Genomic DNA, 14,545 nt, shown 5'->3' with positions numbered 1-14,545 from the left:
ACTCGTTACCTGTATGAATGGCACCTGTTTGAACTCATCATCTGTATAAAAGACACCTGTCCACAGCCTCAAACAGTCAGACTCCAAACTCCGCCATGGCCAAGACCAAAGAGCTTTCGAAGGACACCAGGAAAAGTATTGTAGACCTGCACCAGACTGGGAAGAGTGAATCTACAATAGGCAAGCAGCTTGGTGTGAAAAAATCAACTGTGGGAGCAATCATCAGAAAATGGAAGATATACAAGACCACTGATAATCTCCCTCGATCTGGGGCTCCACGCAAGATCTCATCCCGTGGGGTCAAAATGATCATGAGAACGGTGAGCAACGATCCCAGAACCACACGGGGGGACCTGGTGAATGACCTGCAGAGAGCTGGGACCAAAGTAACAAAGGTCACCATCAGTAACACACTACAACGGCAGGGAATCAAATCCCGCAGTGCCAGACGTGTTCCGCTGCTGAAGCCAGTGCATGTCCAGGCCCGTCTGAAGTTTGCCAGAGAGCACATGGATGATACAGCAGAGGATTGGGAGAATGTCATGTGGTCAGATGAAACCAAAGTAGAACTTTTTGGTATAAACTCAACTCGTCGTGTTTGGAGGAAGAAGAATACTGAGTTGCATCCCAAGAACACCATACCTACTGTGAAGCATGGGGGTGGAAACATCATGCTATGGGGCTGTTTTTCTGCCAAGGGGACAGGACGACTGATCCGTGTTAAGGACAGAATGAATGGGGCCATGTATCGTGAGATTTTGAGCCAAAACCTCCTTCCATCAGTGAGAACTTTGAAGATGAAACGAGGCTGGGTCTTCCAACATGACAATGATCCAAAACACACCGCCCGGGCAACAAAGGAGTGGCTCCGTAAGAAGCATTTGAAAGTCCTGGAGTGGCCTAGCCAGTCTCCAGACCTCAACCCCATAGAAAATCTGTGGCGGGAGTTGAAAGTCCGTGTTGCTCGGCGACAGCCCCAAAACATCACTGCTCTCGAGAAGATCTGCATGGAGGAATGGGCCAAAATACCAGCTACTGTGTGTGCAAACCTGGTAAAGACCTATAGTAAACGTTTGACCTCTGTTATTGCCAACAAAGGTTATGTTACAAAGTATTGAGTTGTGTTTTTGTTATTGACCAAATACTTATTTTCCACCCTGATTTACAAATAAATTCTTTACAAATCCTACCATGTGGATTCATGGATTTTTTTTCACATTCTGTCTCTCACAGTTGAAGTGTACCTCTGGTGCAAATTACTGACCTCTGTCATCATTTTAGGTGGGGGAACTTGCACAATCGGTGGCTGACTAAATACTTTTTTGCCCCACTGTATGTCATATGGAATGTAATTAAGTACTGTCATATAAAGGTACTTGCACTTTACTTGAGCATTTCCAAATTGGTCACCTTTGTGCTTTTGCTTCACAACATTTCAAAGATATACACCACAACATTCACTTAAAGTCTTTGGTATTTGTGTTAATATAATATTCAGATTTTACATATCAAACAAGTCAGTTAAAAGTTTAAAGTGTTACCAGCAGGAGCAGCTACAGCAGTTAAATGATATCTGAACATTAATTCAGCAGTAGTTACATATTCTTGTCCTGTAGGCAAATTCAGTATCTTGTTGGCTTTTTTGTAAAAAATAATGGTGACCACCAGTGCTACCGCTCAGCCTCTTGGTAGACACAACTATGGTATCAATTTCAAAATCCTACGCCGCCTTGTTCTCAAGTTATCGCATTCACAAACTTAGGCGTCTATGCTGCCTGCCTGCCCAGCGGCATGACTGAGAATGTTGAAAAGACAAAATTTCCATTTCTTCAGCTCAATAATAAGAAATAAAGAATATCTAAGACAACAAAAGGAATACACAATGAGAATATCTCAAAGATACATTCATGTGAAGATAAGTGACATACATCCATATTACACAGTACCCAGTATGTGCTGGTAGTAGTATCCACACAAACTCCACTAATTCAGCAGTCTGTCATGTTTCACTGACTGGTACAAAAACATAGCAGAACGATTACACTCTTGTGTAACAGTTGCCAAGGAATCCTTTTCATCAAATTCTAATGATTTAAAGGTGTAATGCAGTTAGTAAAATGGCATTCATTTGTGATTAGCCTTTTCCTTCTTGAATAAATATAAAACAAGACCTTGAGAAAAATATTTTTCTTGACTGATTTTATTTGTAGCTCTTTGGTCAAGAAAATAACTTCCTTTTGCTATGAATGTAGAACGTCTTATTAACACAGTACATATGTTTCATCACAGCAATTGTATTTTAATGGCATTGCATTTACATGTATATGATACAATAAAGTAATTAAAACCAAAATGTTACAAATAATAGTAATAGTGAAAAAAATTGTTGTACTGTCATGTAAGTTGCACACTGCTGTTACATTAACATCAAACTGGTCCTATTCCTTCACCTAAAAGTTACCAAAACTTAAAATTAAATCAACGGGGAACTAACTGCTTTTGATCTTCACATTGTGTTAAAACATCTTTGCAGACAGTTAAGATGTTTAATTACCTGACCTTCATAGAAGCAAAATATAAAGTATTCACTGTACCTGTATGATGGACGTGACTGAAACTGATAGCTTACATTTCTCCTGTGATGTTTTGCATAACGTCCAGGTTTTTCCACTTTGGAAAATTTGCAGCACAAGGGGATAACACATCTTTTTGTCCAGTGTATTAACGGTTTTCGAGAAGCTTTTATTATTTGCCATGTTTAAACAACAGAACAACCCAGGTTGTTCATTGTTGGTCTTAAAGGCACAGTTTTATCAATGTTTAAATATCTATCAGAGAGGTCCTTTTCTGTTACTATTGGACAATACTCCACTTCCTTTGCCCCAATTTGTTGTGGTGTGCCTCAGGGGTCTGTTTTGGGTCCAACTCTGTTCTTGTCACAGTCTGGCGAGGGCAGACTGTATGAATTGATGAGAAGGACCCAAAACGCAGACCCCAAGGAACAGGGAACAAAACTTGAATGTTAACAAAAAGCAAGCTGTTTAATGAGGCTGGTAAAAGGTACAAACAAAAGGCAAGGCAAACTGAAGAAAAATTAACACAAACCTAAACTGGGAAATCTAAACAGCAATATGAAAAAACCTGGACATGAAACCTGGTGTAAGGAACATGGCGTGAACAACAGACGACCTGACAAGGAATGAACAGAAACACACAGACTAAATACACACAAGGGTGATCAGGGGAAGTGGAAACACATGGGGAAACAGCTGACACTAGTCTGACATAACGAGACAAAGGAAGCACAGCTGACTACACTGAAATAGGACACAGACCTTCAAAATATAACTGGAAACATGTGACGCAGACAAGACAATATAAACTTGACAACATAAGACACGCAGCATGAAACACATGAAGGGCAAAGGGAAACTTAAATACAGCGGTAGAAAACACAAAGGGAAACTAATAAACAACTTAGCTACCCTAAAGAACTCAAACATATCATCCAAATAAACTAAAACTCAAAACGCTGGGTCAGACCCAGGAAAGTGACACTTCTCCTAATACATGCTACATTTGGGATTTATTTTTAGGAAATGCAACATCCCCTTTCACTGTTATGCTGATGCCCCCCAAATTTACTTCCCCTTCAAACTGGGTGTTTCTGTTCCACTGTAATGTTAAAGACTGGTTAGCACAAAATTTTCTCATCCTAAATGTAAATGAGACTGAAGTTATTGTTTTTGGAAGTCATTCGACTTTGGATAAGTTAACTGTTACCCTCAGTTCACTTGCTTGTCATCAGTCTCACACTGTAAGAAATCTTGGGAGTGTTTTTAGATAGCTTTTATTAATTAGAGAGGCAAGTGTCCACAGTTCAAACCAGTTTTTATCTGTTATGTGAAGCTTTATCTTCCTCCAAAACACCTAGAAACACTTATTCATGCCTTCATCACCTCTAGACTGGACTACTGCAATTCTCTCTATTTTGGTCTTCGCCACTCATGTCTTGCAGTTAGTCCAAAATACTGCTGCTCATCATTTAATAGATGTTAGAATGTATGAATGTATCACTCCAGTTTCAGCAAATTTACACTGGCTCCCTGTCAAATACCATATTAGTTTTAAGATTTTTTTTACTTAACTTTTAAAGTTTTAAATAATATGGCACCCAGCTATTTAAGCAAACTCCTCAACATTTATAACCCCAAAAGAGCACTGAGAGCTCTTAATATAACCGAGGTCTCGATTGAATCCTATTCAGTCTTTTAAATTGCGTCTTAAAACTCCCCTTTTTTCCATTTTAAACCTCTTATAGTCCCACACGTTGGAAATGTTGTAGTCCTCTGCATTTAATCCCTTCACTCAGTGAAGCAGTGGGCAGCTACCAACCCAGCGCCTGGGGAGCAGTGTGTAGGGACGGTACCTTGCTCAAGGGTACCTCAGGGTAGCTTGGATTCGGTGGATTCGAGTCCCCGACCTTCCGATCAAGGGGCGACCACTCTACCTGAACTATCCCCACCCCCCACAATGTTGGCTTTTAACTCAAGTTAATAACCTCAGACCTGTTTTTTAATGTTAATACAATGTCCTCTCATTTATCTGTATTTGTTTCTCTATTTTCTTCTCTTGTTCCTAACTGATTGTGAAGCACTTAGGTCAACTCTCTTGCTTTTAAATGTGCTATAAAAATAAAGTTTGAATTGAATTGAATTGAAGTTCATTGGACACAAGGCCAATTGGAATGTGATTGATTGGTGATTTCAGTGCATCTTTGTGAGATTAATGTATATGCAGATTGCCTGCTCACTTTCATTATACTTTTCTGATCTACACAGTGGGTAATTAGCAACTTCAAGGGACAAGATCTAGACCTTCTGCTGAGTTTTGAATTTTGTTGTATATCTGTCTTTTCATGTAACATTAGTCATTCAGACTATTCCAGGAAACTTCAACCTTCAAACTTAAACTGTGTTATAGAAATGTTATTAGAAGTGACACTTCTGGGTTCAACACATACAGAATGACTTCCGATAAAACTTCTGTAAAAGACAAGAAGGAACTAAGCTAAAAACTTCCTCATTTATGCTTCAAGTAACGTGTACTGCAGAGCCGACTCTCTAAAAGAAAGCTGACTATCTCAGGAGAGATGGAGGAAATCTATGTCAATGTTCAACATGGCAAGTCAGTCAACAGAAGCTCTTCAACAATTCAAACAGGTAAGAATTTCCAGTTTGATGGAGATTGTCAAAGGACTGAAATCCCCCAAACCTCATCCATCTAGGACTTGAAGTAATGTGATGAATAGGAACTCAGCGGGGTAACCATGTACATAGTTAAAAACAAGTTGTAAGTGTTGTGAAACTGGAGTCTCTGGAGCGGTCTCAGCAATATAATATTTCAGAGTGTTCCAGACGGTTAATTATGGCCAAACAACTGTGATCTAAAAATTGGAGCCACAAGTCTTTTCTTTGCTGCTAATTTTTTGTTGAATTATGGACTTTGGAGGAACTATGAGACCATAGTGGTATTTAGTGGCAGTTATCCCATTTCATCTATTATGATTAGTCTTGGTGATTTATAGAAATTGGCTTTCGTGATTTAAATGAATATCTTACCTGCATTTAAAGTCTGAATTGTGTTGTTAAACGGTAAAGGTTAAAATATGTGTATGGCTATTACAGCTTTTATTGCTTCTAAGAGGTTGCTCTAGCCCACAAGCTGACCGTCGCTTAGGGCGTTTATTTCTTGGTCTGCTACTTTAGGGCAACAAGGTGAGTGACTGACTGTACTTGACTAACAGAGTTGCTTAATCAGAGTATGTTATCAGAGACAGTGGTATCATTATCTAGATGTAGGCAGTTAGGATGTCTCCTTTAATTAGTTTCTAGTAATTCTAACTCAGAGCCTTAAGACGGACAACCAGTCCAGACTTACTGTACCGCAGTAACTGAGTATATGTTGCATATGTTGCATTATGTGAAAGACATCTCTGACTTTTTTTTTCTTATCAGGTCCAAAGAGCTCTGATGGGAAGTTTCACAAAGCTGTTATTCTTACTTTGGGGCTGCTGAGTGTTTCCCTGTTGGTTGGGCTCATTGGCCTTGGTCTTCACTGTGAGTTTTGTTCACATTTAGCTTTATTCAGTTCATTTTTATATTCTGTATTCCGTATTCATACGGGCAGTTTATGCCAAGCCTTCAGTGCTCGTTTAGTTCGCTCATCTATGAGAACACAGTCATCAGTTATCATCGAATTATTTATAACGTCATTACATCACTGTATATAATTAGAAAATAATAAGAAAAAATGGCTGTTCATGAATACAAAACAAATAAAAATAACAACAGATATTTATTGTTCTTCTACACTAGCTTCATTGTCATTGTATGAGAGAAAATAACAAATTATAGGCACTGTTAGAATAGCTGTTTTTATTTACAGACACGGAAGTCAATGGATTCCAGTGACTCCAAAGTGCCACTGCATTAAACATTGTTTGGCCAAATGTATTTCTAAACAGTGTACATGTAATGTACACATGAACACATGTACACATCAAATAATTTCAGTCGCTGAAAGGACCAAGCTGCAGGCACCCCGTTATTCCAATATTAACTGACACCATCTTTCTTAGGTGGCAACTATGGTGTCATTTTTGTGCCTCTATTCTAACTGCACGTAAAAAAAAAAACTTTGCAAGCGCAAATGTTGCATTTTGTGGAGTAAATTATTTTTGAGCGAAGAAAAGTGTAGCTTAAACTAGATTAAAACCAACAGTGGTCTTAAAAAATTATATATTTTAAAATGAAATAATTAAACATACTAACCGAAAATGCATTTGGCAGCATTCTGGACCATGTTTCCGGAATGCAATAGCTAGCAAGCTGATTGGAGACCATAACAGCCTATCAGAATTTTCACATCCACGTCAGTGATTGGTTGGTTGGTACACCTAGAATGGTGTACAGAGAGTTGAGCGTGCACCGAGCAGAGATGTTGTGAGCATGAACGTCACACTGAGAACAGCCAGCAACTGAGCAAGAGGGGCTGTTATTGTGTGTGTGTATGCATAATAGCAAACACTGAAATACATTTCTTGCACGCAGCAATGAATTTTGTTTGCTCCAATTAAACGTTTCTTCACTCAAAATAATTTTCTCCTCAAAATGCAACATTTGCACTTGCATATTTTTTGATTTTTTTTTAACCTGCACTCATAGAACAGAGGCACAACAATAATGCCATAGGTAACATATGTTGTAACAAAGCCTGTCAGTATTGACCAACTCAGTTGTTAGTTTTGTCCTTAACATAATAAACATAAATATGTCATTTTGTAAATGTATTTATTTCCAGATCACAGTGAAGCTGCACATTTCTCTTTTCTCAAAAACAACCTGACTGAGCATCTCCAGGCCTCTATTAATGCGATGTCGTTCATGACCAGAGAGAGAGACCTGCTGAATTCAAGCATCACTGAGTTAAAGAAAGAACTAATTTTAACCAGACAGAGAGAGAAAACTTGTCCAGCAGGATGGAGGATATTTAGTAGTTCTTGTTATTTCCTCTCCAATGACTCTGGTTCATGGACAAGAGCCAGACAGGACTGCAAAGACAAAGGAGCAGATCTAGTTGTCATTGACTGCAACAAGGAGCAGGTACTTCCCTAACAGTTGACCAGACTGCTTAGTTAATGATATGACCATAATCATAATAATGTGTAAGTAAATAAACGCAGTAACTACAGATCGAATTGCGTCCAATGATCTTTAAGAATGACATTCTTAAAATTGTTTTAGCTGAATGGAAAGCCATGTGTGTGGGTTTGTTTGTTTGCTTTTAACTGGAAAGTTTCTGGTGTTTTTAGTGTTTATTGAGTCATACTCAGCATGTATCTTCTTCCATCATGGTGGGGTGAGTTGATGCCAAATAGTAGGATTTTGGAGAAAGAGAAGGAAGTTAGTCAGAACTGAGGAGACTGCACTGCCAGAAGGCTACATTGGAGATACTGAGGACAGCTAGAAGTACCTTAGAATTATACAAATGGCAACCATGAAGAGGCCGCTAGAAAAGCCACAACCAAATACCAGCAGAGTGTCAAGTCCTAAGGTGTCAATTGAATGGCAAGAACAAGATCTGCTGAATCACCACGTACAACCTGCCAGTCATCATATACTCTACTGGAATAACCAGCTCGCCAAAGGAGAAGATAGAAGTCCCTGACATAAAGACAAGAAAGCTCTTTACCATGTATGGAGGGTTTCACCCCACGTCCTGCACCCTGACATTTTATGTGAAGCTAAAGGAAGGAGGATAAGGATTAGTGATTGTCAGAAGCATCATCCAGAATGAAACAACAAAAATGGGTATATCAGGAAGCTGGCCACAATGAATTTGTGCTTGGCGAATACCTCAGGCATTAGAAACCTGAGAAAAAAAGATGAGCAAGAACATCATGGAAGGACAGTATGTACTACGGGCAGATAGAAGAAGTGGCTGATATCAAAAAATCCTACCAGTGGCTGGACAAAGTTGGATAGAAAGACAGCACGGAGGCTCTAATCATGGTAGCACATGAACAAGCCCTGTGCATAAGACTGAAGGTGGGGGTCTATGGTGGTCTAAGTCTCAAGGTCAAAATGGGGTACAATACCCCTAATGTAATTTAATGTATAATAGCTTAATTTTCTGTTTAATGATTTTATAATAATGATTCAATTTTTAAAATATCATTTGTATCTTCTTTTTTATCATTAAAAACAGACTTTTCTCTCCAAGTTAACAAAGTCAGAAACATGGAGCTGGATTGGTTTGATGGATGGGAGCAATGAGGGAACCTGGAAATGGGTTGATGGATCTTCTCTCACTCTAAGGTTACAGGCCCTTCTTCATTTTATTCCTTTCTTTTCCCTTTCTTAAATATAATTTTTACCATGTATTAAATGAGAAAGAAATCAAATTTTAAAAATAATTTGTGTAGAAATTTACTGATGTAAAAAAAATGTTTGTTTTTGTTGTTGTTTGTTTTTCTTTAAAAATGTTTACAAAGTATGCAAATCACCACATATCACTGTTTCTTTTCACTTTTTTATCACTTTTGCATTTGAAGAGTATCCCATTTTGAACAAAAGAAAAGGATTAGGTAGTTTGCATTACTTGTTGTGCAGATCATAAGATATCACAAGCAATGCTGGCTGCTCAGCATGCAAAGAATGTTCTGTATTTATTTGTCACACATACAAGTGTTTATGGTTTTAGAGAATGAATCTGTCAAGAATCACATTTGATTTTTAAGCCCCACCCACATTTTATCGCGCATGTATTCTACGTATTAACTTTACACTTTGAAACTACCTCTGTACATTAGCTGTTTGCCAGAGATGCGGTTCTCAGTTGGTTGCTTTTACAGTTTGCTCATTTACTTTTTATTTGCTACACTGATCTGTGCATGTGTATAATCACCTACAGATCATGAACATCACAGTTCTGCTTGGCTTCTACTCTGGTCTTCCATCAGTCTTGCATCAAAGAGCATGGATTTATCCATGGTGTGCTTTTGCAAATAACCGCAAAATTCTGCTGGGCTCTAAAGTGATCGAGGTCCAGGCTTTGATAATGGGACGCTGAAATGCGCATGACAACAGAAAGTTTAAATGGATTCTCATTGCTGTTTCCACAGACAATACTCAACTGTTGCCACAAGGTGGCAGTAATTTACATGATAAAGGCAAATAGCATGATCTTCTGTCCCTTTATGGGAGAGACTTGATATATTTTAATGGGGCGGCATTCAAGCAGGCCAAGAACTGCATCTGAGTTAAAACATACCAATGAAAAAACGTACCATGGCATACGCAGATGAACCACAACAGACAAGCGATAGACAGGAATCCCAAAATATTTATATTTGATCCTGGAATTCTTGACAGTATTTTGACACATACCAGCAAGCATACATGGTGAACAGGCCAGTGTTTTTGCCACTCTAAACTGTTCTAGACTAAACCTTAAAATCACTGTCAAAAAAAAATGTAATAATAACTTTAAAAAGTATACACTTGTCGAACTCCAGGCCTCGAGGGCCGGTGTCCTGCAGGTTTTAGATATCACCCTGAGTCAACACACCTGAATCAAACGATTCATTCGTTACCAGGCCTCTGGAGAGCTTCAAGACATGTTGAGGAGGTAATTTAGCCATTTAAGTCAGCTGTGTTGGATTAAGGACACATCTGAAACCTGCAGGACACCGGCCCTCGAGGCCTGGATTTCGACACGTGTGCACTAGAACAAAAATGACATTAACCAAACTAAACCACCATACTACACGTGAGCATATTACTACCACTTATGCCACTTAAAGCCTTTATTGTATCATACACCATACATAGAACTTTGAGGTTAAATAATGACTTGCGATGTCTCTGTTCATTAAGACTAAATCATTTAGATTTGCTAAACCCATAAAGCAGAGGAGGTGCCTTACACACACAAAAAACCAAAGATTTATTTTGCGCAGTACAAATATCAGTGTTACTGGAGTTGTCATTTTTAGGCTCAGTACAGAAAAAAATGTAAATGTGTACAAAAATGGGAATCATGGAAAGACTTCTAATATTAGAGATTAACAGTGTCACCATTGTCTTGTTCTGAAACCTGTTAGGTACTGGGAGGCTGAGCAGCCTGATAACGGTGGTGGTGATCCAAAGTGGGGTGAAGAAGACTGTGCACATATTAGAACTGGCAAGGATACAGAAGAAAACTGGAACGACCGCTCATGTGATGCTACTCTGAGGTGGATCTGTGAGAAACTGGCTTAGCACTGAGCTATATGTTTACATGCTTTTGAAAGGCATAGTGCCAGTTCCATCTCATCAAGAATATTTATTAAAAAGGTTTATTAAAAAGGTTTATTTGAAATGTTCAGAGTACCTGAAACCAGTTATGCCATGGTTACTAGACACTGTCTGTATTTATGTAGATTTAAATGGAAGAAGAGCTGTACAGTAACTCCAGAGGTAGAGGTAGAGAGTCACTGTAATTTCAAGAAATAAAATCTTTACTCCTAGTAGAAAAGCCATAGTTCATGAAAAGCTATGACTATTTAAGAGTTAGTTAAAAAGGAAAGAAAAAAAAGGTTAAATTCCAAACATAAAAACAGATAGACTGTATATAAAAGATAGTTGCACAATGCAGGTTAAAAAGGAAGCCAGGGTGGAAATGTCATATACCTGTCTTTTTTTCTACTGACCAGCAGAGGGCAACCTTGTAGCTGTCTAGAACTCGACTTCTCGCTTGATTTAAAACCTCAGTATATATTTTTCTAATGACTTTATGGTCTCATTCAGTAGTATTATGACTTTATCATGTTTAGTTTGGAAAGTGCCATTTAAAAAATACCATGCCATATAAATAAAAACGTGCTTGTGGATGAAACTCTATCAAATGATATACAAGTTAATATTCTATCAATACCATACTAAACCTGTACCCGTGAAGCACACATAAACACATACTGTGTTGTTATCCACAAATCTCTGAGGAAAGTTTCCAGCACATTTTTAAATCTATGCAACAAAGAAGTAAGGCAGTTCTGGATGGAAAAAATTCTAATTCTAGTTTTGATGCCTTCAGTGAGAATCTACAATGTAAAATAAAGCCAAAAAAACATTAAATGAGTGGGTGTGTCCAAAATTTTGATTGGTAGTGTATGATGACTTCCCGTCAGTCTGCAGAATCTTCCTCATCTGAGGTGCAGGAGCATTGCAGCAGCCAATCCCTAGGGATCCCCTATGGATCAATAAAGTATTCTGATTCTGATTGTGATTATTTTGTGGCGACCCCATGCAATTACATCTCCATATTGTCACCCTACATTTGTAAGTGTCACATTCACGATGGTGGAATCTCCAGCAAAGTGCCCTCTGCAGTCCCAGTCTGCCAATACCAGGCTCTCCTTCTGCATGCAAGTTTCATCCAGAAAAGACGACAGCAGGAATACTCACTGACTGGAATGTCCTCAAGAGTAAAATTATGTTTAATTGGAACATGAACATTATTTCTTAATACACCTCCTTTATTATTGGACTACTTTTCATGGCTGAATTGTAGTTCCTTTTATCTAAAAACAAAAACAAAAAACCAATGTTAAGTACATTATGCTCAAAAGAATCATATCAATCAATCAATCTTTATTTATAAAGCACTTTTCATACAGCAATGTAGCACAAAGTGCTTTACATGGTTAAAAGCAACCCACCCCACCCCGCCCTCCAACTCACTCCCCACACTCTTATTAACATAAACAATCATGGATACATACACACACATCCCCCCCCCCCCCCCCCAACACACACACACACACTTAAAAAGTAAAATTGGGCTGCACAGACATGAGCCAGTTGATGCACATTTTAATTCCAGTGAAAAATACTATGTATTCCATTTTTGTTTACATTTAAGTTTATTGCTTGAACTGTTCTTTCCTTGCCATGTGTTTTCTTAATGTTGAACAATATTTTCTGACACAAATAAATAGAAAACGATCATATGTATAATTTTCTTGTCATATTCTCTCAAAATTAGTGTAGTAAACTATTGCAAAGAAAGTAGAAAGAAAGTAAAATTATTTAGGAAATATATAGGAAAAACTTATCAAAAGGTTATAACACAGATTTTCGTTTGTAAAACGTCTTCTAAATTAACAGGTAAATAGATAACTGACTAAATAAAATGTCCACATGAAATGTACATATGAGATACAGACTTTTATAGATGTAAAGGTTCTAACAAATGACAGTTTAAAATATTGCTACAGTGTCTCCAGCTGTTTATTGTTCCTCATCTTCCATCAAGTAGAAACCAGGGATGGAAATTTTCTCCCAGGCTTCAGAAGCAGCAGTGTTTGCATCGTCATTATCATCATTGTTTCCTGACAGCTTAATAGCTTCAAGGTAGGGCTTACAGATGTTTTCTGCTTTTTCTGTTGCCATTTTTTTTAGTTTGTCGTTTAGGTGAATACTGACTTCCTCTGCTAGAAGGTCTTCAAATACTACACTGTAGTAAGGCTGACAGCGTGGCCTTGTTTTAAAACAGCTGCAAGACAGTCTTTTAATTTCACAGGTCGTCCAGACAAATAAAAAACCACAGATGAGAAAAAGACCATAATCCTGGAAAAGAAAAAAAAGATACAGTTTGAAAACAATTCACATACTTGTTTTAAATGTAGGTTTGTTCTTTTAGTCAAGTTCAAGTTTATTTCAACTCTTTTTGCTTTTCTTAACATTCAGCTTCCAATAACCTGGCAGTACATAAAGGTCTTTTGAGCATGGACAGTTGTTAAAGTGATGTTTTCTTTCTCTATTGTCAGTCAGACACACAGCTTTTGAATTTTGCGCAAGCATCCACTTGATGCTCTGAGCGCACTAAGTAAAACATTGTGATACTTTCCTTACATGGAGGTAGAACTAAAATGCTTTTAAATGTAACAAAATTTCATTGTCTTACATTTTTTAACATGTGAATTTTAGTTTAAAAATGATGTTAGTCAAATTGATGTTGCATGATTGTTGTGTGTTGTTACTTACAAGTGATTGAGTCATATAGTCTCCTATAATCCGTTGCTCCTCATAGGTCAGATTTTGTTTGCATGGAATTCCAGTCTGGTTCTTGTTGAAGTTTGTCTTTAGGCAAACGAACCAGTCTCCATCAAAAAGAACAGCAGATATCCATACAGCCGCCAAACTGATCCACTTAATGAAAACCTTATAGACATAGCTGCCAACACACATAGCACATCTCGAGAGAGAGTGACACCAGTAAAAAATCTTTCTTTGGTGAAAAGGTTCAACAATGATGACAATAAAGGCGAGGATCAAAGGAGGCAGAGCCATGTACAGTACACCATTTGGATGCAGGCCCGGTTCACACGAGCATAAAAAATGCATGTTAAAAATGTACTGCAGGATGTAGAAGATGACTATGAGCACCAAAACACCCACAGAATTTCTGATTACTTGAAGAAGTTTGTAAGTAAACTCCGGAAATGGCATCCTGGATGAAATTAGTATCGGATGTCTTAAGTTAGTAAGTTAGATTTTTGAAATGTTCCTCCTCCAATGGCTGAGTGAAAATGAAAAATAATTCTGAAGCATAAAGCATATAGTACCATTATATTGCCTTTAAATACATTATGTGCCCATGGTTTACCACAATGAGGCTGTTTTAAGTACTTTCAGAATGATGCAAATCTTGGTTTTCACTTCTCAAATACATTTTTAGGGTTTTCCAGACAGATTCTATTCACTAATGAACAACATCACGGAGGGAAATTTCAGGAAATACACAGTAAAGTTATTCAAACAACATAGTGATATGGTTAATAAGATATCAGGTTAAAGTTGGTTAACTGTGACCAGTAATAAAAATGACCTAACTTAAGGAATGTGTTGTGTCTACACCAACAACTTGTCTCATAACAGCAATTGTAAATTGTATCATAAGGCACTTTGTTACTGGCAGCTTGTTGTAAAAACACATTTAT

General features: G+C 37.8%; 2 protein-coding genes across 2 annotated transcripts; one reads left to right on the top strand and one right to left on the bottom strand.

The window, feature by feature from the left end:
- The first annotated feature begins 5,025 nt into the window (after window positions 1-5,025).
- On the top strand, window positions 5,026-12,323 carry LOC146556268 (CD209 antigen-like protein C). The gene is made up of 5 exons (XM_085248414.1): window positions 5,026-5,222; window positions 6,018-6,119; window positions 7,363-7,664; window positions 8,770-8,879; window positions 10,667-12,323. The coding sequence occupies exons 1-5, from the start codon at window positions 5,153-5,155 to the stop codon at window positions 10,821-10,823; spliced, it is 741 nt and encodes a 246-aa protein (XP_085104540.1). The 5' UTR covers window positions 5,026-5,152; the 3' UTR covers window positions 10,824-12,323.
- A 390-nt stretch (window positions 12,324-12,713) lies between these two features.
- On the bottom strand, window positions 12,714-14,054 carry LOC146556267 (uncharacterized). The gene is made up of 2 exons (XM_085249672.1): window positions 13,590-14,054; window positions 12,714-13,172 (listed from the first exon to the last, which is right to left on the bottom strand). The coding sequence occupies exons 1-2, from the start codon at window positions 14,052-14,054 to the stop codon at window positions 12,834-12,836; spliced, it is 804 nt and encodes a 267-aa protein (XP_085105798.1). The 3' UTR covers window positions 12,714-12,833.
- Window positions 14,055-14,545: the final 491 nt, after the last annotated feature.

Source organism: Mchenga conophoros, linkage group LG16 (assembly GCF_057382185.1).
Source record: "Mchenga conophoros isolate Kocher_MC1m ecotype Shallow Benthic linkage group LG16, M_conophoros_male_GT1.1, whole genome shotgun sequence".
In the NCBI taxonomy this organism is placed as follows: Eukaryota; Metazoa; Chordata; class Actinopteri; order Cichliformes; family Cichlidae; genus Mchenga; species Mchenga conophoros.
The sequence above is the reverse complement of the archived record's forward strand: the minus strand, read 5'-3'. Positions and strand labels throughout refer to the sequence as shown.

Bases quoted from the DNA above. Each gene is read 5' to 3' on its own strand.
- LOC146556268 (XM_085248414.1), top strand. From the start codon at position 5,153: ATGGAGGAAATCTATGTCAATGTTCAACATGGCAAGTCAGTCAACAGA. The intron at 6,120-7,362 runs GTGAGTTTTGTT...ATTTATTTCCAG, and splicing joins CATTGGCCTTGGTCTTCACT to ATCACAGTGAAGCTGCACAT. The intron at 7,665-8,769 runs GTACTTCCCTAA...CATTAAAAACAG, and splicing joins TTGACTGCAACAAGGAGCAG to ACTTTTCTCTCCAAGTTAAC.
- LOC146556267 (XM_085249672.1), bottom strand. From the start codon at position 14,054: ATGCCATTTCCGGAGTTTACTTACAAACTTCTTCAAGTAATCAGAAAT. The intron at 13,173-13,589 runs GTAAGTAACAAC...TTTCTTTTCCAG, and splicing joins ACTATATGACTCAATCACTT to GATTATGGTCTTTTTCTCAT.